This window comes from Urocitellus parryii, chromosome 8 (assembly GCF_045843805.1).
Source record: "Urocitellus parryii isolate mUroPar1 chromosome 8, mUroPar1.hap1, whole genome shotgun sequence".
NCBI classification, from domain to species: Eukaryota; Metazoa; Chordata; class Mammalia; order Rodentia; family Sciuridae; genus Urocitellus; species Urocitellus parryii.
This window is the reverse complement of record NC_135538.1, coordinates 133,724,796-133,749,917: the sequence shown is the minus strand read 5'-3', so window position 1 is coordinate 133,749,917 and position 25,122 is coordinate 133,724,796. Positions and strand designations below refer to the sequence as shown.

Genomic DNA, 25,122 nt, shown 5'->3' with positions numbered 1-25,122 from the left:
CTGGAGAGGGAGGGTGAAGTGCAGGTGGCAGTAGGGCCCCTTGTAGAAAGTCTGATTATGGAGTGGTTTGATCTCAGATATCATCCCCTCTGCCCTGGCAACCAGGCAGCCCCCCTGTTGCCTAGCAGCCCCCTAATAGGAGGACAGGTCTCAGCCCTGCAAGAACTGATGCTCCAAGCTAGGGTTCCCCAGACACTGAGTGGTGGGAAAAGCACTGGGTGAAATGAGGGGAGAAGGGATCCAGCAGAAGCACCCCAGTCCCCATTCCAGCTACTTACACATCAGCTCCAGCACCTGGACCAAGGTTTTTTCTATTTGCCATTCTTCAGCAGAAAAGCTATGGTGACTCCTTGATCAGAGAAGTCCCCAGCTGACAAGTCCCACTTGTGTAAACAGAATTTCCAGCAGTCTTTTGTGTTTTTCCCTAAATATGGACTGACACCCAGGTTTTGGTGAGCACTTTTGGGAATACTAAGCATGAAAGAGAAACCTGCATAAAATAAAACAAACACCAACCACCACCACAACAACAATAGCAAAAACCAGGGAAAGACAAGGCAGGGTGCAAAAGAAGCTCAAGAGAAGTATAGTGGATGTTCTTTGGTAATTGGAATTAGGGAGTCCTTGGAAATTAAAAAGTGTAACAACTGACATTAACAACAACAACAACAACAAAAAATCATTGGAAAGATTGGAAGATAATGGCCTTTCTCCAGAAAATGGGACAAAATGTAATTGTTACGGAAAACACAAGAGAAGTAAAAGTCTGAGTAGAACTTTTTACTGTGTGTTGGGGCATTGTCAAAGTGTTGACCTCTCCAACTCAGGGCAGCCGGAGTGGGCAGCCTGGTGGCTGGAGATTTGAGCTGCACACCTCTACAGCAAGTAACCTTGCCCCAAAGTATAGCACTAGTATCATTCTTTGTGTGTGCTGTGACATTCAGAAGGTTGGAAAGTCCCACATGAGTTCATTCCAAAAGTTTTAGTGCTGACAAATAGGAGGTAAAAAAGCAGAGAACAGAGATTCTGCAGGAAATGAGAAAGCACTTTAATTTGTTTTCCCTGAGTAGAAAGGAGAAATTTTTAAATTGCTACATTGAAAGGGCCCTCCAAATCTCCACCAAAAAGAATGAACTGGGCCCAGAGAAAGACACATCACTGGGACATTTCTGGATATCAGGGATGGGGGTAAGATTTCATAAGCTTCAAAGAGTAGGGGTGTTGTGGGGTAGATGGAGCTGGGGTTAGAATGTCATGAGAGTTCTTAACAACAGAGCTGGAGGTAGGGAAGCTAGGAAGTGCTACTTCAAATCTTTGGATGTAAAATCCTGTGCAGCTCATTGTAGACCTGCCTAACTCTCATTGACATGGAGGAGTAGAATAAAGACATTCTCAGACATGCAACAAATCAAAACACCTATCTTTTGTCTTAGAAAGCTATTAGATCCTTTTCTCCATCAAAATAAGATAGGCAACCATGAAGCAGAAAGACATTGGGGTCCCAAATGAAGGATGTTATTGCCTAAGGGATAAGTCTGCCCAGGGGCCTGGGCAGTACACAGAATGATGGACCCATAAAGGAGTTGTGTCAGAAATGTGCTGATAAACACTGGTTGTTGTGACACTTAGGTGTAATGAAACAAGTGTAGAGTTGAGTCCAGATGAAAGCTGCTTCTTGATTTAGTAGAGTCAGGTTCATCTTTCAGTGGTGATCTAATTTATAGCATGATACATGAGGGACTGAAAGGGAAATATCTGTCCCAGCTTGCCACTGGTGTGCCCAACAGCAGCAACTGTATTTTCTATCAGCACCAGTACTCATCTGCTTCTCGAGTCTTCAGATTTTGTACTTTACAATCCTTGATTGAGAGAAACTAGAAGATAGGTATACTGTCACTGGAAGAAATCTGAGGAGTTTCTGGAGGGATGGTCCTGAATTTAGGGTGAATGGGGTTCTTGATAAATGTGCAGAAATGAATTGAAGAACATGTCTGAGGAAGAGATTTATTGAGAATGTGAGTCATCTTGACAGAGATGCTTTTGGGGGTTCTCAGGCTCTTTTAAAGGAATTTTGTTGAGGGCTAAACATGGGAAAGTATGTGAGGATGACTGATGTCACAGGATAGTTTATGATGAATTCTTAGACTGCTGTTGTCTATGTTAAGTGACGAATAAATCACATTGGAAAGTACCCTAGGTTATAAGTTTCTTAAAATATTGTCTCTCTCTTTGCTTAATCTGTTTCTTACATAAGACAATCCACAGTGCACAAGAAAATTTTCGTAAGTGGATGAATTTCCAACAACTGTAAGATTGCCCAGAAATTTGGGAGTGAAATTAGCCCAGTTGGCTTGGGGAGTGACAGACCTGGGAAGAAACATATGCAAAACTTTAGCATCAGGCATGAGACTTTCAGATTAAAATCTCTTTTTAATCTCTCTTTGTCTTTCCTTTTATCTACTTTTTACCTATCTTTTAGTTTTTCTATCCAATCTCAATACCACATTGTTGGACTAGAACAATTCAACATGGACCCATAAGGCCCTGTGTTTGCCATAAAGCAAGGATGTTTGAGACCAACAGCTGGGGATGAAATAACCAATTTAAAGAGCTCCCCACAAGCCAAGTTAGGACAATTTCAGCACCAAGGAAAAAAATGTCAGTAAATTGAAATATATTGTTTATAAAAAGCCCTAAGTCCATTAATCAGTTCAGATGAGGCAATCAAGGCTTAAAAAGTAACAGAATTCACCCAAATCTCCATCATGTTGGATTAGGCTCTAAATTTCTTAACAAGACTTCTTTGGTGATAGAATTAAAATCAAGAATCAATAAATGGGATGGATTCAAACTAAAAAGCTTCTTCTCAGCAAAAGAAACAATCAATGAGGTGAATAGAAAGCTTACATCTTGGGAGCAAATTTTTACCACTCACACATCAGATAGAGCACTTATCTCTAGGGTATATAAAGAATTAAAAAGCTAAACACCAAAAAAACAAATAACTCAATGAACAAATGGGCCAGTGAACTGAACAGACACCTCTCAGAAGAAGATATACAATCAACCAACAAATATGTGAAAAAATATTCAACATCTCTAGGATTAGAAAAGTGGAAGTCAAAACTACTCTAAGATTTCATCTCACTCCAGTCGGAATAGAAACTATTAAGATGCAAATAGCAATAAGTGTTGGCAACAAATGTGGGGTAAAAGGCACATGCCACACCAGCCTGTAGGGCCCCAGGCTCACCCCTCCACTGGAGGGGCAGACACCTGCTAGACTAGCCTCTGGAACAGGACTGCCCCTTTCAACCAGGAGACTACCACTTGAGGTCAAGCCCAGGGGCCCAGATCTACCCAGATCTGCCTGGGTAGGACCCGGGCTCACAGTAGGCCTGGGTCCACCCCTCCACCAGTGGGTACTACCACAGCCCAGCTTCCAACACAGGACTGCCTCTTCAGACCAGCAGAGTATCAGGTCTGGCCCAGATCTGTCCACATTGATTTGTGTAGGACCCAGGTCCAGGGTAGGTCTGAGTTTGCACCCCCTAACCCCCACCTGGGAGCCTAAGCTTCCAACTTGGGACACTACAGTTATTGCCATAGCCTTCCCCATACAGTAGCCCCTAACTTTTTTGACAACAGACAGGGCCTACAAGCAGCTGCATCTCAGAGCAGGCATCCCAAAGGGAGTGTGAGGCCCACTGTTGCAGCCCCATCTCTGTAAGACATTGCTTCCATCTTGGGACACCATAACTATTATCTCGAGTTACCTGGGCAATTGCTGCCACCAACCTTAGATGGAGTAGCACACACTGAGGAACACCTGTAGGAACACCAACATCAAGGTGAGGTACAGGCAATCTGCAAGGGTACTACAAGAATATAAGGAAGAAACTGTAATATCTCAGATCCACACAGCAAGAAAGGAAGACACATAGACAACATGAAAAGACAAGGGAGGAAAGTGCCCCAAACAAACCAGGACACTGTGATAACAGAACTCATGGAGAGTGAAGTTGATGAAATGTCAGAGAAGGAGTTCAGAAGGTTCATAATTAAAATGATCTGTGAATTAAGGAATGACCTAAATGAGCAAATACAGGCAGAAATTGATAACTCCAACAAAGAGATAAGCCAGCAAATAGAGGTAGCAAAAGATTACTTCAAGAGAGAGATACAGACTCTGAAAAAACAAGTCAGAAATCCTTGAAATAAAGGATACATAAATCAAATAAAAAACTCAATAGAAAGCATAACAAACAGACGAGATCACTTGAAAGAAAGAAGTCAGATAATGAAGACAAAGTATACAATCTAGAACATAAAGTTGATCACACAGTGAAGATAGTAAGAAACCAAGAACAGAACATCCAAGAATTATGGGATAGCATCAAAAGACCAAATATAAGAGTTGTTGGTATAGAGGAGAGCACAGTTTCAAACCAAAGGAATGCACATTCTCTTCAATGATATAATATTAGAAAATTTCCCAAACATAAGGGACGAATTGGAAAACCAAACACAAGAGGCTTACAGGATACCAAATGTACAAAATTACAACAGATCTACATCAAGGCACATTATAATGAAAATGCCTATCATAAAGAATAAGGATAGAATCTTTTTAAAAAATATTTATTTTTTAGTTTTTTTTTTTTTTAGGTGGACACAACATCTTTATTTGGTTTTTATGTGGTGCTGAGAATCGAACCCAGTGCCTCATGCATGTTAGGCAAGTGCACTATCACTTGAGCCACATACCCAGCCTAAAAGCCATAAGAGAGAAGAATCAGATCATATATAGGGGGAGACCAATGCGTACCTCAGCAGATTTTTTAACCCAGACCCACAAAGCAAGAAGATCGTGGAACAACATATACCAAGCTCTTAAAGTAAATGGATGCCAACCAAGAATCTTATACCCAGCAAACTAAGCTTTAAGTTTGACAATATAAAAACCTTCCATGATTAACAAAAGTTAAAAGAATTTACAAATAGGAAGCCTGCACTACAGAACATCCTCAGCAAAATATTCCATGAAAAGGAAATGAAAAACAATGATGAAAATCAGCAGAGGGAGGGATTACACTAAAGGAAAATCTAATCAGAGGACAAACCAAGTCACGTTAAATACCAAAAATAAACAAAATGGCTGGGAACACAAATCAGTTCTCCATAATAACCCTGAATGTTAATGGCCTAAACTTATGAATCAAAAGACATAGACTAGCAGATTGGATCAAAGAAAAAAGACCCAACAATATTCTTCCTCAAAGAGACTTACAGGAAAAGACATGCACAGACTGAAGGTGAAGGGTTGGGGAAAATCCTAGCACTCAAATGGACTTTGGAAGCAAGCAGGGGTTTCCATTCTCATATGAAATAAAGTAGACTTCAAGCTAAAGTCAATAAAAAAGGATAAAGAAGGATGATACATATTGATCAAGGTAACAACACACCAACAAGTCTTAACAATTATAAATATCTATGCCCCAAACAATGGAGCATCTATGTTCATCAAACACACACTCTCAAGTTCAAGAATCAAAGAGACCACAACACAATAATTTTAGGTAACTTTAATACTCTTCGTTCATCACTAGTTTTTAGATCTTCCAAACAAAAGCTGAACAAAGAAACTAAAGAACTCAATAATAAAATCAATAACTTAGTCTTAACTGACATATATAGAATATTTCATCCTTCAATAAGAAAATATAATTTATTCTCAGCAGCACATGGATCCTTATTTAAAATAGACTGTATGCTATGCCACAAAGCAACTCTTAGCAAATATAAAAAAGTAGAGATACTACCCTGCATTCTATCAGATCATAATGGAATGAAATTAGAAATCAATGATAAAATAAGAAATAAAAGCCACTCCAACACCTGGAGACTAAAGAATATGCTACTGAATGAACAAAAATGGGTTGCAAAACACATCAAGGAGGAGATTAAAAATTTTTTAGAGGTGAATGAGAACACAGATACAACTTATGAAAATCTCTGGGACATTATGAAAGCAGTACTAAGAGGAAAGTTCATTGCATGAAGTTCACTCCTTCAAAGAAGAAAAAGTCAACAAATAAATGACTTAACATTACATTTCAAAGCCCTAGAAAAAGAAGAACAAATCAACATTAAAAGCAGTAGAATGTTAGGCAAGCGCACTATCACTTGAGTCACATAGTAAATAATTAAAGTCAGAGCTGAAATCAATGAAATTGAAGCAAAACAATTGAAAAAATTGGTCTTTGAAAAAATAAATAAAATTGACAGACCCTTAGCCATGCTAACAAACAGGAGAGAGAAAACTCAAATTACTAACATATGTGATGAAAAAGGAAATATCACGACAGACACTACAGAAATACAGAAGATTATTAGAAATTATTTTGAAAACTTGCACTCTAGTAAAACAGAAAATATCAAAGGCATCAACAAATTTCTAGAGTCATATAATTTGTTCAAATTGAATCAGGATGGTATACACAATTTAAACAGATCAATTTAAAGTGACGAAAGAGAAGACACAATCAAAAGTCTACCAACCAAGAAAAGCCCAGGACTGGACAGATACACAAGTAAGTTCTACAAGACCTTTAAAGGAGAACTAATACCAATACTCTTCAATTTATTTCAGGAAATAGAAAAAGAGGCAGCATTTCCAAACTCATTCTGTGAGGACAATATCACTCTGATTCCAAAACTAGGCAAAAACACATCAAAAAAAAAAAAAAAAGAAAACTTCAGACCAATATTTCTCATGAATATAGATGCAAAAAATTTCAATAAAACTCTGGCAAATCAAATACAAAAACATATCAAAAAGATCGTGCATCATGATCAAGTGGGATTCATCCCAGGGATGCAAGGTTGATTCAACATTCAGAAATCAATAAATGTAGTTCATCACATCAATAGACTTGAAGATAAGAATCATATGATCATCTCAATAGATGCAGAAAAAGCAATTGACAAAATGCAGCACCTCTTTTTATGTTCAAAACACTAGAAAAATTAGGGATAATAGTAACATATCTCAACATCAAAAAGGCTATCTATGATAATTCCCAAGCCAACATCATTCTAAATGGAGAAAAATTGAAAGCATTCCCTCTAAAAACTGGAACAAAAAATGGATGCCCTCTTCACCACTTCTATTTGACATAGTTCTTAAAATACTGGCCAGGGCAATTAGATGAAAGAAATTAAAGGAATTCACATAGGAGAAGAAGAACTCAAATTGACACTATTTGCTTATGATATGATTCTATACCTAGAAGACCCTACAAATTACACCATAAAACTTCTAGAACTAGTAAATAAATTCATCAATGTAGCAGGATATAAAATCAACACCCATAAATCAAATGCATTTCTGTATATCAGTGATAAATCCTCAGAAGTGGAAACGAGGAGGACTACCTCATTTACAATAGCCTCAAAAAATATTTGGGAATCAACTTAATGAAAGAGATGAAAGATCTATATAATGAAAATTATAGAACCCTAAATAAAGAAAGTTAAAGAAGACCTTAGAAGGTGGAAAGATCTACCGTACTCCTGGGTAAGCAGAATTAATATTATCAAAATGACCCTACTTCCAAAAGCACTATACAGATTTAATGCAATTCCAATTAAAATCCGAATGACATTCCTCTTATAAATAGAAAAAACAATCATGTAATTCATCTGGAAAAATGAGAGACCCAGAATCCCTAAAGCAATCCTTAGCAGGAAGAGTGAAGCAGGTGGCATCACTATATCAGAACTCAAACTATATACTACAGAGCAATAGTAACAAAAACAGCAGGGTATTGGCACCAAAACAGACTGGTAGTCCAATGGTACAGAATAGCTGACACAAAGAATGACGCACAAAACTACAATTATCTTATATTAGACAAAGGTGTCAATAACATGCATTGGAGAAAAGATAGCCTCTTCAACAAATGGTGCTGGGGAAACTGGAAATCCATATGCAACAAAATTAAATTAAAACCCTGTCTCTCACCATGTACAAAACCCAACTCAAAATGAATCAAGGATTTAGGATTAAAACCAGAGACCCTGCATCTAATAGAAGAAAAAGTAGGCTGTAATCTCCATCATGGGGGATTAGGCCCCAACTTCCTTAATAAGACTCCTTTGGTGCAAGAATTAAAATGAAGAATCAATAAATGGGATGGACTCCAACTAAAAAGTTTCTTCTCAGCAAAAGAAACAATCTGTGAGGTGAATAGAGAGCCTGCATCTTGAGAGCAAATTTTTACCACTCACACATCAGATAGAGCACTTATCTCTAGGGTATATAAAGAACTCAAAAAGTTAAACACCAAAAAACCCCACAAATAACCCAATCCATAAATGGGCCCAGTACCTGAACAGACAATTCTGAGAAGATGATATAGAATCAATCATCAAATTAAGTAAAAGTGTTCATCAATGCTAGCAATTAGAGAAATGCAAATCAAAACTACTCAGATTCCATCTCACTCCAGTCAGAATGGCAGCTATTATGAAAACAAACAACAATAAGTGTTGGCAAGGATGTGGGAAAAAGGTACACTCATACACTGCTGGTGAGACTGCAAAGTGGTGCAGCCAATATGGAAAACAGCATGGACATTTCTTGGAAAACTGGGAATGGAACCACCATTTGACCCAGCTGTCTCTTTCCTCGGTCTATACCGAAAGGACTTAAAATAGCATACTACAGGGACACAGCCACATCAATGTTTATACAGGCACAATTCACAATGGTTAAACTGTGGAACCAATCTATATGTCCTTCAATAGATGAAAGGACAAAGAAACTGTGGCATATATACAAGATGGAATATTACTCAGCAATAAAAGAGAATAAAATCATGGCATTTGCAGGTAAATGGATGGAGTTAGAAAAGATAATGCTAAGTGAAGTTAGCCAATCCCAAAAAACAAATGTCGAATATCTTCTCCGATATAATGAGGCTGATTCATAGTGGGGTTTGGAGGGGGAGCATGGGAGGGTTAGACAAATTCTAGATAGGGCAATGGGGTGGGAGGGAAACGGAAGGGGGTATGGAGGTTAAAAAGATGGTGGAATGAGATGGATATCATTACCCTAAGTACATGTATGAAGATACAAGTGTTGTGAATATATTTTGTATACAACCAGAGGTGTGAAAAATTATTCTCTATATGTGTAATATGAATTCCAATGCACTCTGCTGTCATATATAACAATTTAGAATTAAAAATAAATAAAAAGTAACAGAATTCAGTGATGTTTGCATTCCATCTAGGATTTCCGTATAAACAGTTTAGTTTTTATAGGCTCCAACCTAAAAGTGTAAACAGTTAAACCAAAAGACTTAGAGCCAAGGTATGTGCTAGAACTGCAGGCTTTACAACTCAGATGGAGAAAAACCCAAACATTACTTTCCTTTAAGGCAACACAAGAGATTACAAGAAACTGAAGTTTGGTGTTTGGACAAGGCCTTGTCAATTCCATTGAAAGTGAGACTGAAGCCCAGAGATCCACTAACTACACAAATGTGCTTGGTTATAAAAAGTGTGAGCACCCAGTGCCAAGCAACAGCTGGGGGGTGGGGTACAATGACCATGAACCAATAAGCCCTGCTCCCTTGTTTTTGTAGACAGGAAATGGTCCCCTGAGGTTAATTCCATCCCAGGAAACCATTACATTAAAGAATGGGTATAAAATAATATTTGCTCTGGGCTTAGTTTTTTTTTTTTTTTTTTTTTTTTTTTGTACCAGGGATTGAGTCAGGGGGCAATTTACCTCTGCACCACATCCGCATCCTGTTTTATGTTTTATTTTGAGACAAGAGCTTGTTAAGTGGCTGAGGCTGGCTTCGAACTTGTGATCCTCCTGCGTCAGCCTCCCAAGCCACTGAGATTACAGGCATGTGCCACTGCACCTGGCTGCTTAGCTCTGACAAATTCCCTCTTGGTCTCATCCTCTCCACTCCCATGAGTTTTTGATTTTCATAATCTGCCCACTATGGTTTGCAACCCTTTGCTAATCTCAATGTAAATCTTTGTTCTAGAGAGCCTGTCTCTGAATTTCTTTCCTTTTTTATTCATGTTGACACCCTCCTTTTATAAACTACATGTGACTACATGATTACATTTGGGGGCCTCCTGAATGGTCCATGATATTCTCTCCATCAGAAGATTCTTAATCACAGCTGCAAAGTCTCTTTCGTCATATGAGGGAATTTTCACAGGTTCCAGGGATTAGGACATAGATGTGTTTGGGGACCTTGTTCTATGGACCACAGCTATACGAATGGGATGCTATACAAAGGGATGCTTCATGTTCTTGTCAAGAGTCCCTTATATAGGTACACCTTCCCACTCCTGGTTACTCTGAAACACTCATTTCCTTCTTGTTCTGGGGGTTTCCACCCACTGCTCAGGGGAATCATGGGGACTGTCTTAGAATATTAGCATTCTCCAGCTGGGGAAATGAGTTTGGTAAACATCTGTGAACCATGTTGGAAGAGACAGGTCCTGTACCCACAATGCCCATGGCCTGCTCCACTGCATATGCAGACTTCCTGGGTGATTGAGCCCTTTCCTTCCTCTTGTCCTCTCACCTGATTCCTTCCAGGCTCTTCCTGAAGTTCATGACTTCTCCAAGCGTATTGGAAAGACTCAGTCCATCTTCTCCTTAGCTGCAATCAGTTCAGCCTGGTGAACTTCATGATCCCTGTTGAAAATGGAAAATTGTGAATAGGGATCCCTGAAGTCCTGCTGTGCTATATAACATTTTGTGATTCTGTGATTCCAACTGGCCTGAAGACACCTCCACCCCACTCACTTCTGACTGGTTAACCGTGTTCCTGCCCTTGACCTTGCCAGGGCTGCCAGGGCATTGCCAAAGGCGCTTCTGGAAAAGCTCCAGACACCCCTGAGCTCTGAGTGTGTGGAGGTGGACATGGGCAGGCACCACTGACCAGAGATGAGGAAGAGTTGTGAGCACATGGGCCAAGTGCCCTTGCCTGTGACAGTAGAGGCCCTTAACATGGCCTTAGATTTGGGCTTTGTCACATGCATAGGTTCCCTAGAAGAACTGAGGATTAAATGGTGTCCTGCTGAGCACACCTGAGTGAGCACCCTCATCTGTTGGGGGAGATGGGTGGGTATTTGATTCAGAGGAGAGAAGGGTCTCATGTGGCTTTACCTCCCAAATTTATTTTAAGGCTTCAGTTACCCTAAAATGGGGAACTTCCCCACATGATAAAAAGACTGATTATCTTGTCTTTGTAACTTTGTGAGTGAATTTGTAATTTTAAATGATTTTCAAATTAAATGATACAATAAGCTCTTACAACACACCAAAGAATACAGACGTGGAAGCCAAAGTCAATCACCCTTTCTCTTACCCACTCCAGGAAGTGACTGCAGCAATGTGGTGCCTGTGTGCCCCCCACCCCGACTTTGCCCATGCACACAAAGAAGTGTGCATATACAGTTCTTCACACAACAGGATCATAGTATTAAATTTTACTCTTCTTCTTCATTTAATATTAGAACATAAAATAATCTTGAGACCCCCCAAAGACCCTCAGAGTTCTGTGTGCTTCTGTTTGCTTATTGCACCACAGCAGCAGTGGTGTTAAAGGGAGGGAAAGTGCAGTTGGCCTGTGAGCCTGTGTTCATGTGATACTGATCTGAAGTCCATTGTTCCAGGCTCAACATCATGGATCCTCTGTTAGAAGCAACCGGTACCTTTGCCTTAAACCTTCTTAAAACGCTGGGTGAAGACAGTTCAAGAAATGTGTTTTACTCACCCATCAGCATCTCCTCGGCCCTGGCCATGGTCCTCTTGGGAGCAAAGGGAACCACCGCAGTCCAGATGGCTCAGGTACCTGGTATCCTTTGGGAGTAATAGTAAATGCTGATAGTTGTCAATTGAGCTGATTCTCCACACTTCAAATCCCAAAGGGATTGCTGTGGATGGACATCAGAGGGTATCAGAGGGGTGTGGATGGAGAGTTCACAGGAAGCACATGCTACCCCTGCTAAGCACCCCTGCTGAGCACCCCTGTGAGCACATTGAAGTCCTTGAACTGTAGCAATTTCCAAATCCAGCCAGGTGTGTTTGCCAGGCTCCTCTGCCCTCAGGGTGGGAATATTCCTTGATTGGCTCCACCTGGGTTTCCTGGGACTCATTCCTGGTCCCTCACATGTAAGGCCATGTCACCCCCCTGTGCATTCTGGGCTTAGCACTTGGCAACTCCCGTCCTTTTCCAGAAGAAATGGGTCATGTTTCATGTTTATTTCTACCCCTTCACTTTGAACTGTCTCACGTTTTAGTTTCAATATTTCATAATTCCTTTAAAACCATTGTAGGATTTCTGTGTCTCAAGTTACAGCCTGCTGCACTGGACCAAGCCACATGCAGAAGTTTGTTTGAGACAAGACTGTATCAGGTTGGAAGTAAGGGTGCTGTGGGGCAATGTCCTTGAGTTGCTAAGAAGCCCCTTTGTCTACAGGTCTATGAGATGCTGCCTTTGTTGTCCCAAGGTTTTTACAAAGTGGATCTTGATCTTGCTCCTGAGGCCATGGATTGGAGCTCTACCTTGAGGCCATTTCTTAGGTTGAGAATTATGTTGTCAACTGGAGAGGGGAAGAGATAAGAAACACCTTTATGTTCTACCCATTAAGAACTGGGTTAGAAATAGTTCCTTTAAATTCTGCTTGAAAATGCAATAATTCTTTCTTTAGCTCATCTCTCTCTTCCCACACTCTAAGTTAGGCAGCTAAAAGGAAGATACATGCTTCCTGGACATCTTAGACAGCTATGGGCATTCACTGGGAACCTGTCCTATCTTACCTCTTGCTACAGGTGAACATCTGCACTTCTCTGGCCAGTGCCGACCTTATCACCTATCTTACCTCTTTTTGCAGACTATGGTAGTAATTTCATCCCTGTCCTTCCAGCCTCTGTCAACTGCCCCCATGTCCAAAGCCAGTATCAAGTGGTTTATTTTTGTTATGACGGGACCCTTCTGCATTGCTGCACATGTCATCTGTTACTGCAAAACAAACCATCCCCCAAATTAGTGGCTCGAAATAATAATGGTGGATTATTTCTCAGATCCAGTGGCAATTCTTATGCTCCCTGTGATGACAGCTGGGGCCACTCATGCTACTGTTGCAATACACAGCTGGATTTCAGGGTCCAAGGAGGCTTTCCCTCACATGGGGTGTCTTGGTGATGGTTATTGGATGGGGCTTTGGTTCTCTTCCCAGCAACTCAGCCTGTGTGGTAGCACATCCTCCAAGGGGACAGCTTGGACTTCCTTCCATCATGACAGCGGGTGCAAGAGAGTGAACGTGATAGCTACAAAGCTTTTAAGGCGCAGACCTGGACAGTATTGCTTGTGCCAAATTCTGTTGGTCAGAGCCTTCACAGACCTAAGGGCAGGGAGAGACCTTACCTTACAATTTTCTGGAGCATCCTGTGTTTGCAGAGGTGGGAGGTCTGGTGGTAGCTCTGTCTCCAGAGAGGCTCTAGATACAAAGAGCCTGGGTTGTGGAGAGACCTTTCTGCTCAGAACAATACTGACAAAGTACAGAGAAGGATCCTGGGAGGGACACTGGAGAGTGAGCTTTCAAGATACTTTTTGTCTCTAGTTGGATGGTGGTAAGAATCTGCACAGTTCTTAGGCCAAGTTTAGTATAGTTTGCTTGTTCCCTGTAGTCAGGGCCTACTGCAATGGTGTGTTTTTGTTGTGTTTCTGATTTCAGGTACTTTCTTTAAATAAAAGCAGCAGCAGTGGAGGTGGAGATGTCCACCAGGGCTTCCAGTCCCTTCTCACTGAAGTGAACAAGACGGACACACGGTACATGCTTAGAACAGCCAACCGGCTCTTTGGAGAAAAGTCTTATGATTTCCTCTCAGTAAGTCATACTCGCTGCTTTTGATGAAGCAAGGTGGTGGGGAGGAGGGGGACTTGTGGTGCAGCTGAAAGAGCCTGGGCTGTGAATTCACTCAGGTTTCTGGTTACTCATGTATTTGTTCACACCCTTTCATTTAAAAAATCAGAAAACTACTCAAGTCACAGGTGAGTGCATTTTTGTGCAGAATACAATAAAGTCAGCAAAGCAAGAGCCACATCAACCTCTTTCCCACAACCCATCATCCCTCCCAGAATAAGAGCTTTCATAGACTTGACATGTATCCTCCTGCACATGTAGTGATCTTGTTTTGTAGTAATTTTCTCTGCATTATGCCTTTATCCAATACACATTGTTTTGACATATTTTCTTGTTCTTCCCATCTCAGTGTATGTGGATCTACTTCAGTGTTGTTATCATGATCATCATCATCACCATTATGTGGCACTGGGGATTGAACCCAGGACCTCAAATATAAATAAGCATGAGCTCTACCACTGAGTGCATCCCCAGCCCTACATCACTATTATGAAACATCATCTGATAATTCTAAATTGGACACATTGTAACATAGAAGGATATATGCTCATGGACGGGCTTTAGGTCATACCCAGTCTGGGCTGTTAGACAGTGTTATTGACTGTGACTTTTGTGCATGTGTGTGTGTGTGTGTGTGCTGCTCCCAGGTAGATTTGTGGAGAGAGGAAGGAAATAGAGCTTTGAAATTTTAATATATAATGTATTATTCAATGTCTCTCCAAAGTGATGTATCTGTTCCTTTCAGGGATATAAGCACAATGTTGGTTTCCATCTACCATGATCAACACTGCATATTTGTAGCTTTTGAATCTTGATTACTTATGAGATTGAACTTAAGCTCTTTGAGCATGGACAATCTAGTATCCATAATCCCAAAATCCACAATTGGAAAGTGCCAAAATGTAAAATATTTCAGCACATGTACATTTTGGAATATTCAACCTGTATATGTTTTCTGTATGTTGTTTATTTACATATTCTGTGCACATTTTTCTCTTGATCTGTATTCCCCTTTCTTATTGATTTATAAGAGTTTTTATATGTGTGAAAGTTCACATCTTTTCTATGATTTTTTTTCTCATTTTTGAAACCTGTTTTAAACTACATTAATTGTTTTAAAAGGAAGTGATATAAAATGAACATAAACAAGCATAGGTTCAAATATTGATAACAACTATATATCACAGTATGATTTTTTATAATCTGTTTTACTTATTTAATTAGTCTTAGCTACTTTATAGGTATCATCACCCTCTTTAAGCCTTTTATATGAACAGAAATTCCAACACACTCACATGATTGGCTGATTTAGTTTTCTTTCATTTTTTGGGTGGATATTTTAAGAAAACTAATGATATTTAAAAATTTATACTAGTATACAAAATAAGGATATTAGAAATATTTGTCATTCATTATTTTAAACTTCCAAAAATTGAATACCAACTATGATGTAAAATTACATATTTTTTGAGTTTGATTATTCATTGTTTTTATAATAGTAACTTGAATAGCAGGTAGTTATTTCCTAGGGTGTTTAAAAGTTATAAAACTCACCCACAAGTGTGGCAAGTCATCAATATTGAGTGTCCAGTTTGCTTTCAGACTATTTTCTTAGATTGAAAGATTTAAAATTTTTCAGAAACAGAACAGTGAAATTGGTAAAGCAAGAACTCTGTGAGAATGAAATGGAATGATACAGGAAGTTCTCCTTTTAAGTGCCCACAATATGTTGAGAATTCAGTAACATTAGATAAACATATATAATGAAAGTAACTCAGCTGGGCCTCAAAGTAGCTCTGGGAGCTTTATACAGCCAGTGCTGTCTCATTAACAGGCAAACGAAGAGGCAGGGACACTAATTAACCTTTTTAAGGCCTCCCAGCTAATAAATTAAAGAACTTGTGTTCCTAACACCTGTGTCTGTGCAATACTGAAGGAGAAATGTGAAATCTTGCCTTATAAATAAATACAAATCAAATATGGAGCCATAAACTGTTCAAAAGGAAGATTAGGAAATACTTTCATAGTGCATTGCCAACGTAATGGGTTGTAAGCACACTTATATTCCACAAATTTTCTATTTTAACATGGTAGAAGTATGTGTTCATCAATGTCATTATCATTTCATAGGATATGTTAGTAAAACACTTTGAACTTCTTTTTCCTTTCTTTTTTTGTGATGCTGAGGATACAACCAAGGGCTTTTCCCATGCTGGGCAAATGCTTTACCACTGAGCCGAATCATAGCCCTGCTCGTTTTTTTGAGAATTGCTTACTACCTCAAACTGAGATGTTCAGCAGCACTGGCAATCTCTAGACACATGTAATTAATAAAAATAAAATAAAAGAGAATATTCAGTTCTGCAGCTGTACTGACCTGATCTCAGGTGCTCTGTAGTCATCTGGGACACTATTTTTGATGGTGCTCATTTTTCTGTTATCATAGGAAGTTGTGGTAGCAGGGTGGTACAGAATGGCTCATTTTCCTATGTTCTACTTTCTGTGTTCAGTGTCCCTTGATCCAGAGTGCGGAGGAGTGGTAGCTCTTGCTGGGTTAACTTTCTCTCCAGTTATTGCAGCTCAGCTTCCTCCCAGTTACTTCTTGAGGCTCAGCAACTCCCATAAAGATCCAGCCATTCATGAAATTTATTTGATACTCGGGACATTAAAGATGGCCCAAAACTGAGAAGGTGGATTTTAGGTTCATTCTATGTATTAATTTGTAAATTACCTCTCTAAATCAGCACATTATTGAGTTTCTGCTTTGGTAGATTAAAGAAGTACAGTTGTTAATTACTTAGGAACCATGCAATTATGTTGCTCTGCCTTAGTCTTTTAAAGATTCCTGCCAGAAATTCTACCAAGCAGAGATGGAAGAGCTTGACTTTCTGAATGCTACAGAGGAGTCCAGAAAACACATAAACACCTGGGTCGCTCAAAAGACAGAAGGTAAAAACATAGTTTTTATTTGTTGTTTCTGGTGATGGTGGGGTTGTAGTCGCTTTGTTATTTCCTTTGTTTGCAGTGCTGGGGGTCCAACCCAGGGCCTTGGGCATGATGAGCAGATGCTCTACTGCTGAGCTACAGTCCCAGCCTGTTGTTCTGTTTTTAATAGTGTTTACATCAGTCTTATTGTCAGTTCCTTCACAGCATTGTCAAATACATACAGGAATGATGTGTTTGTTCTCAAATAATTGCAGGCTTTAAAAATCTGCTTCTGAAATACTGTCAGTGGATGACATTTTCTCTAGGTCTTCCCTGCTCTTTTTAGTGTATCCATGATGTTTCCCCCTAGTCAGCACCCCTCTTGCAGAACAATCCACACTGTAATGTCTTTGTTGTTGTTTGTTCTTTCTTTTCACCAATTGCATAAAGAAAAATTCACCTGACAGGTCCCAGCTGTGTCCTCTCCAGTGTGAGCTCATGCTCCCCAGTTTTCATGCATTGTTGCAAGTTGCTTAGTTCTATCCTCATGGACCTGTGGTTTTTAATGTAAACAGTGTGCTTTTTTTTTTTTTTCAATTTTGGTACCAGGGATTCAAATCAGAGGGACTTAAATACCAAGCCACATCCTTAAATAATGTAATGGGATATTTGTCCTAAATAAATATTTTATTTAGAGACAAGATCTTGTGAAGATGCTTAGGGCCTCAGTTGCTAAGGCTGGCTTAGAATTTACAATCCTCCTGCCTCAGTCTCCCAAGCCTCTGTGATTACAGGCATGTACCACCATGTCTGGCTAAACCGTGCTTTACATTTATAAAGAGCATCTTTTTAAAATCTTAAATATTTTTAGCTGATATAACAAAATCATGTATATTGTACAAAAATAATATTGTTCGATATGCTGGACTAGAAACAATAACAAAACTATACATGATGCTCCAATGCATATATATTGTGTGTAATGTTTAAATCAGCGTGAACATATCAGCACCTCAAACATTTAAGTTTAAATTTATAATCACTCCTTGTAACAGTATTTTAAGTTCTTTAGTTTGTAGGCACCAATCATTTCTTTCTATCTCTTGTGGTATGAATTCACTTACTAATATCTACTTTTTCCTTTTACATTTTATTCAAATGATGGTATTTTTCTTCCTAGAACATGTATTTCAATGCCAGGGATATTGCTTTGTTTTGATGACAAATATCTATTTATCTTATTTGGGGCATATGTGATCCTTTATCTCTGTGCTTGACCATTTGAGGAGGTGGGTCCTTCTCCATATCATCACTGAAACAACCATCAGCAAACTCTTAGCTAACTGGTTCTTTAATTTTTCCTTTCAGATAAAATTACAGAGTTGCTGTCTCCAGGTTCATTGGATAAAATTACCAAACTGGTTCTCGTGAATGCCATCTACTTCAAAGGAAACTGGGGTACACAGTTTGACAAAGAGCTCACCCAGGAGAGACCATTTAAAGTCAGCAAGGTGAATGTTGCATAGTAACAAAGGGGATTCCCAGACACAGGGCCTGTGTTTTTGGTTTCTAGATCATGAAGGCCACCACACGGAGCCTGTGTCTTGCATGGCGTAGGACAGCCCTGCAGCAAGGAATCCCCATGCCTTGGAGCCTTTGTCTCATGAGCTTCCTCCTTTTGTATGTCACCAAGGGTTCTGTTCGGAGCCCCCCCCCCCCTTACTATCACCTGCCCTACTTTCTCTGCTGTGTTAATCTACAAGGCAAATCTGATGGTGTAGCTCTCAGGCTAACTTTAGGTCTTTCTTGGTTTCTCATAACTTTTGAGATAAAGTTCAAACTCCAAATTTGGTGTCTGAGGGTCCTCGTGGACCTGGATCCTCCCCATTTTCTTCAGTACCTTCACACTCCTTTCTTAACTGCTATGTCCCCACTGGAAGCCCCACCAGGCATCTGCCCCTTTATCTAAGCTGTCACTGCGCCCCCTGCTGGTCTCTAGTAGACATAGCAGTGGTTGAAGGACTTTTTACTTTCCTTGAAAAACCATCCCAGGGCAGATGGCTGTCATATAAGTGCTTGACCTGTAGGCAGTTGGAAGTTATAGAGTAGTTATGGTAGCCGGTGCTCAGAAAATACTGAACCAATCACTGATCTTCAGTCTTCTTTTGTTTGTAAGGATAACACCAGTACATATTTTTGTTTAAAAACAAGCAAAGAGATGCATACACAGAATTAGACTCTTGAGTTTAACCACCTTCAGCTTGGAAGGTGTTTGCTGATGGCCTGGTGTCTTTCTCTCACAGAATCCATTTTTTAAAAAGACTTTTTAATTATAGAGATTTTTTTTTACATGCTGCAAAGCAGACAGGGTGGACTAATGTGTTCTTGATCACTGACCATAAGTTAGATCTTCCTCGTCCACTTGGATCTGAACCTTCAGTTTTTCAACACATACATTTTGTGTTGAGATTTATTCTGAAATGAACTGTCCTTTCCCTAAATATGATTTTTTTCTCCTTGAAATTCATCTTTAACAAGATGTATGTTAGGGCTTCATTCAACTGTAAGCAACGGAAACCCCAGATCTATGCAGTTTAGCTCACAGCTCATCTCACCACCCAGGAGGCTCAGAGGAGAGGAGAACCCAGGGCTGATGTGGCACTGGGGTGAGGCTCTTGGGAACCAGCTCTCCCTGCTCTGCCCCCTCAGCCTGTGGCCTCTTCCTTGTGCTCACAGGAGGGCTCAGATATGGCCTCCACTGTCCAGGCAGGATGGAGCAGGAAGGACAGAAGATGGAGGGCAAAAGGCCTTCTTTGGAGGTTCTGCCATTGTATTCAGAGGGAAACCAGAACTGCTCTCATGCAGCTTCTGCTGGATACAGAGCAGTGAAGCAGTTTACCTTGCTTTCTGCAGTAGAGGGAGAGGGTAGAGCTGCAGCAGGAGTTGACTGTACCAGCCCACAGAGTGTGTGGCAGGGGTGTCTCCAGGGGCATGGATTTTGAGTTGATAAGGATTTTCATTTGGATTCCTCATTTCTAAAGGAAATTAAGCTTACTAACATAATTATATATTTAGTGAGTCATTAAATTACCAAGATTGGATTCTTTTCTATTATAAGATTGGAGACCTTTGGTCCTGGAGGGGAATGCAGAGAAACTGAATACGGTGGGGTCAGCACCCTGAGGCCTGTGTGTCAAAGCCAGCCCATATCAAGTTTATCAGATGAAGTTTTGTTGGTGCACACACATACTTACTTGTTTATATGTGTCACAACAGTAGAATCCAGTAGGTGTGATAGGAATTGTCTGTAGCACAAATGCCAAAATATTTACTGTCCTCCCATTTATGGAAAAAGTGTGCCAAGTTCTGGCCAAGGACATGTTTGAGGAGCCAAGGGCAGGAGACTGTTGTGGCTGAGATCTAGTTCAGGCAAGTTCGACAAGGCAGAGACAGAAAGTGACAGCAGACATGTCTTTGGTTTACTCCATTTGATCCGGAATGGTGTGCTGTGCCAGAGAACTAGGGAGCTGTGCCTGTTGCATGGAATTAAAAAAAAAATTCAGAGTATCTGCTGGTATCAAACTATGGAGTACTCATGAATTAAGCAGTATTGTAGGGTAGGATGTGGTCACTGTCCTCTGTCTTTTTCTTATGGTCTGAGGATGGCCCTTTGCTATTTCTGCTCATCAGTTTTTTATTCATTTATTCAGCTGATGTTAATTGAGTGCCTACTATGTGCCAGGTATCGACTAGCTGAACATGTCTGCCCCATGAAACTTACATTTTCTTGAGGGAGAGGCCAGAATCTTAAATAAGACATTAGTAGTTATTTGGCAGTGGTAAATGCTGCAGAGACACAAAGGAAGCAGACAGGAAACTGTGGTTGGGTGTATAGTAGCAGGTCAGGTCTATCAAGGAAGCATTCACTGAGAGGGTGATACTTGAGTAAAGACCAGGAAGAGGAAAGGCTGTACCCTCTAGGTTTTAGGGATGAGTGTACAGGGGAGGGATAGAATGACCCTGATTTTCCATAGAGACCCCTGTGAATGTAGGAACCATCAGAGGGAGAGTAGCAGGAGTTGAGGAGAGACAAGGAATGGGAGATGAGATGTGTGATTATAGGATGTACTGAGCACTTCAGGTCTTGCTCCTAGGAGAGGGGGTGTCATGGAAGGGTGTCCAGTCAGAGGGGTGTGATCTGACTTATGTTCACTGGGATCCCTCTGAGGTCATCTCTGTATTCCAGGGATAGGGTGATGGCAGTGGAAGAAAGAACAACAGATGAGGTTTTGGTTGTATTTCAAAGGTAGAGCCACCATAATTTGCTAAGGAGTGAGATGCAGAGTATAAGAGAAAGACATGAGCAAGGACACACCGTGGCTTTTGAAAACTGGATGCATGGTGTCACTGCCAACTGTGATGGGCAGAGGTGTAGGTGGAGCAGGAAGGGGATATAAGGAGCCCACAGTCATGTGTGACATTAGGACTTTCTTTTGGTCTAAGTGTGGGTGTCAAGCAGCCAGTATAACACAGGAGCCTGGAGTCCAGGGGAGAGGTCCTGGGTAGAACTGTAAATTTGTGGATTAAGTTCAAAGTCATTAGACTAGGTGAAGTCACCAAGAAAGGTGTTGGGTGTGATTCTGGGCACCTTGGTGTTGGGAGGTTTGTCAGCATTCTCTTAGTGTGCCAAATAATGAGATAATCCACTTAAAAAGGGACAGATTCATCTGAGCTCAAAATTTAAGTTTCCCATCCATGATGAGGCAGACCCTTTGCTCTTAGGCATGGGGGTGGTGGATGGAAGAGTTGGGAGCAGTTGATCAAGCAAAACTGGTCACCTGAGTCAGGAAATGAAGGAGACAGGAAGGGCTTGGGTCTCACAGTCCCCTCCAAGGACTTGCCCCAATGACCTAACTTCTACTAGGCCCTGCCTTTGAAAGGTTCCACCGCCTCCCAATAGCTCCACACTGTAGATAAAACCTTTAACACACTGGCCTCTGGGGACACTTGGTGTCTAACCATAACAGGGGTTCAGGAGGAACCTCATGGCATGTCCTAGAAGCTGGGTCAAGAGTGTTCCTGGGGCCCACAGGGGCTGCCTCTGTGGAGTTAGTCCACTGTGCCAGCTGGGTCATGTTTCTACTTAACAGTTGTCCATTTCCTTACAGAATGAGGAGAAGCCTGTGCAAATGATGTTTCAGAAGTCTACTTTTAAAATGACCTATATAGGGGAAATATTCACCAAGATTCTGGTCCTTCCCTACGTCAGCAAGGAGCTGAGTATGATCATCATGCTGCCCGATGAACACATTGACTTGAAAACGGTAAGGAGCACTAAGCCATAACGAGGCCGTGATGGCAGGGGAAGGGCATTGGGTTTCTGGTGTAGCTGCTTTCCCCATTCCCAGTTAGCTTGTTATTTTATCTTATTTTGTTGTGTCTGTGCTGGGATGGAACCCAGGGCCTTGCAGATGCTAGGTAAGGTCTCCTGCAGAGCTGTCCCTGAGCTCTGTCTAGTTACCTTGGTTACCACTAGCACCACCTCTGGCCAAGGTGAGGCTCGCAATCACAACGTGGAGCATCTCCATTATCGCACGTGGCCCTGTGTGACAGCATGAGCCCTGTCTTGACATGTTCAACTCCCTTCTAGGTGGAGAAGGAACTTACTTATGAGAAATACATAGAGTGGACCAACCCAGACATGATGGACGAAGAGGAGGTGGAGGTTTTCCTCCCTCGGTTTAAGCTACAGGAAAATTATGATTTGGAGGAAGTCCTTCGCAGCCTGGGCATGACCGATGCGTTCGAAGAGGCCAGGGCAGACTTTTCTGGAATGTCATCCAGGAAAGACCTGTATCTGTCCAAGGTCGTGCACAAGTCCTTTGTGGAGGTCAATGAGGAGGGTACTGAAGCTGCAGCCGCCACAGCCTGTGAATTCATGTTGCTGTGCAGTCCTCCACTTTTCTGCGCAGACCATCCCTTCCTCTTCTTCATCCAGCACAGCAGGACCAGAGGGATTCTGTTCTGCGGCCGAGTTTCTTCTCCGTGAGGAAACAGTCATCCCTGGGTGCAGTCCTCTGCTTTCTCCCTCTGACCCACTTTTCTTCTGACACTCCACCATGTGCCTGTGACCCAAGTGACCTTATCAGTGCAGTGTAACAATTCAGAAATAAAGGGCCCATTTTGGAGTCCCCTGTTGACTACTGTTTGCATGTGAGATGTTTTTCCAGGATCTGAAATTGCCCTTCTCTGTGGGTCTGTGGTCATGTTGGCTGCTGGGTTCATTCAACCTTGTCGGGGATCAGCTGTCACCTACCCCATTGCAGCTGGGAAGGACCCCGTGGCTTCACTGTGGGCAGATAACTGCCATCACCGTTGGCCCTTCTCCAGGCATAAGAAGACAAGTGGTGCTTCTCTCTTCTCCACTGTGGCATGAAAATCTCATCCCATTTTTAGTGGGAGTCTAGAGTAGAATGCAGAGCTGTGAGGAGGGGTGAGGGGTGAGGGCTCATCTCAGGAACCTCCTGTGGGGAGCTCAAAATTCTAAAATTTCTGTGAGCTCTCTAGAAGACTCCATGGAGGTGGGAGAGTGGGTAACTTGGGCCAGTGAGAAATCAGTCCCTTTTCCACGTGCATCTCTACTTTCCTGTATTGTGATGGGGAATGGGTATATTCACACACACACTGCCCCCTGCCTTGTAAAGTTAAATTGCTCCCAGGGGTCAGAGGTATACCTAGCCATTCACAGTAAGGTCGTTTACAACAACTGTGTGGTTACATACCAGGTGGATTTCTTCATGGCAAATATTATTACAAAAAAAAAGTGGCTAAGTTTTCTACAGCCAGTTGTGTTACTGGCTGGCAATGCAGTTGTAGCATTCAGCATTACAGGGAGAAACTGATGGGCCAGGTTCTGTTTTTCAAGGCATGGTGGGGAGGACTTCCACTGTTGCCCTCTGACTTCACTGCTGCTAGTCTCATGCTCATTCTGCACCTGGTCCTCTTTCCCTGTGATGCCCAAGCTGTGGTGACAGAATGGAATTGGTGAGCATCAGGGAACATGGGAATTAGGACTGAGGTGAGGAAAGGAATTTGAGTGGTAAGCAAGGGCTTGCTGGTTTCACACTCATCGTTGTCTTAGTTTGTTTTCTGTTGCTATAATGAAATGCCTGAGACTGGAAACTTGAATTTTTTAAAAAGCGTGATTTTTAACTCATATTTCTGGAGGCCCAGAGCAAGGTGCTGGCTTCTGCTTGGCTCTGGAGAGGGACTCATGGTGACTGAGATCATAGCGTTGGGACCAATGCATAAGTGCTAAGTGGAGGGTGGAGGTGCCACATTCCATATAGCAGCCCATTCTCACAGGAACTAACCCAGTTGCCTGAGACCTGCATTAATCTTTTTCAAGGTCTTTTTCATGACCTGATTGCCTCCTGAGAGGCCCCACCTCTTAAAGCTTCCCTCCATCTCAACATCTCCACACTGAGGACCACGCCTCCATTACAGGAACCTTTGAGGGATAAATCACATCAAACAATATCATCCTTCTCCCTCCTCTGTATGACACTCTGGGTATTTTCTGAAGAAATAAGGGCACTTGGAACAAGGATTTCAGGGGGGTGTGATCAGTTTATAGGATGATTTGAGAATTTAGGGAGACAAAACATGACACAATGACAAACTCCTGGGTATAATAGACTGTCACCCTTTGTAGCATAGCATATTTTTCTCTACTCTTGTGTGCTTTTCACCACAGATCTATCAGCAAGACTCTCATGAAAACAGAAGCTGAATATTTGCACAAGATGGAATTATTACTAGGGGAATAACTGAAGCAAACCCTCTAGCTTTGCCTATCCCTAGTCAACTTAAAAATCACTAATTTTGGAGGTCACACAGCTGAGTGGATTCATTATTGGTTTCCTAGTAGCTTTACTGTAGATAACACCTCTGATGTGGATTATAATGATAAAGGTGGCCTAGGTTACTTTTCAGGGACCTGAGGGCCACTTCTGTTGAAAACACTGACTTCATTGGGCCTGCAGTAGGTGTCTGATAGGTGACTGGGATGGAATGAAAAGGCTGGTTATCTCTGTCTTCATATTAATCTCTGTCCCCTTTGCTGCCTTAGCACTTGGGTCAATTCCACTCAGCTCTGCTTGTAGACATACTGATTGGTGGTAGGAGCTGCTATATGTTTTCTTCTACTCTGCCACCCTGGTGCTTTTC

At 41.3% G+C, this 25,122-nt stretch overlaps 1 protein-coding gene across 1 annotated transcript; it reads left to right on the top strand.

The window, feature by feature from the left end:
- The first annotated feature begins 11,725 nt into the window (after nucleotides 1-11,725).
- On the top strand, nucleotides 11,726-23,062 carry LOC113177133 (serpin B6-like). Its single transcript, XM_077801695.1, has 6 exons — nucleotides 11,726-11,890; nucleotides 13,780-13,932; nucleotides 16,800-16,917; nucleotides 18,262-18,404; nucleotides 22,062-22,217; nucleotides 22,544-23,062. The coding sequence occupies exons 1-6, from the start codon at nucleotides 11,726-11,728 to the stop codon at nucleotides 22,940-22,942; spliced, it is 1,134 nt and encodes a 377-aa protein (XP_077657821.1). The 3' UTR covers nucleotides 22,943-23,062.
- Nucleotides 23,063-25,122: the final 2,060 nt, after the last annotated feature.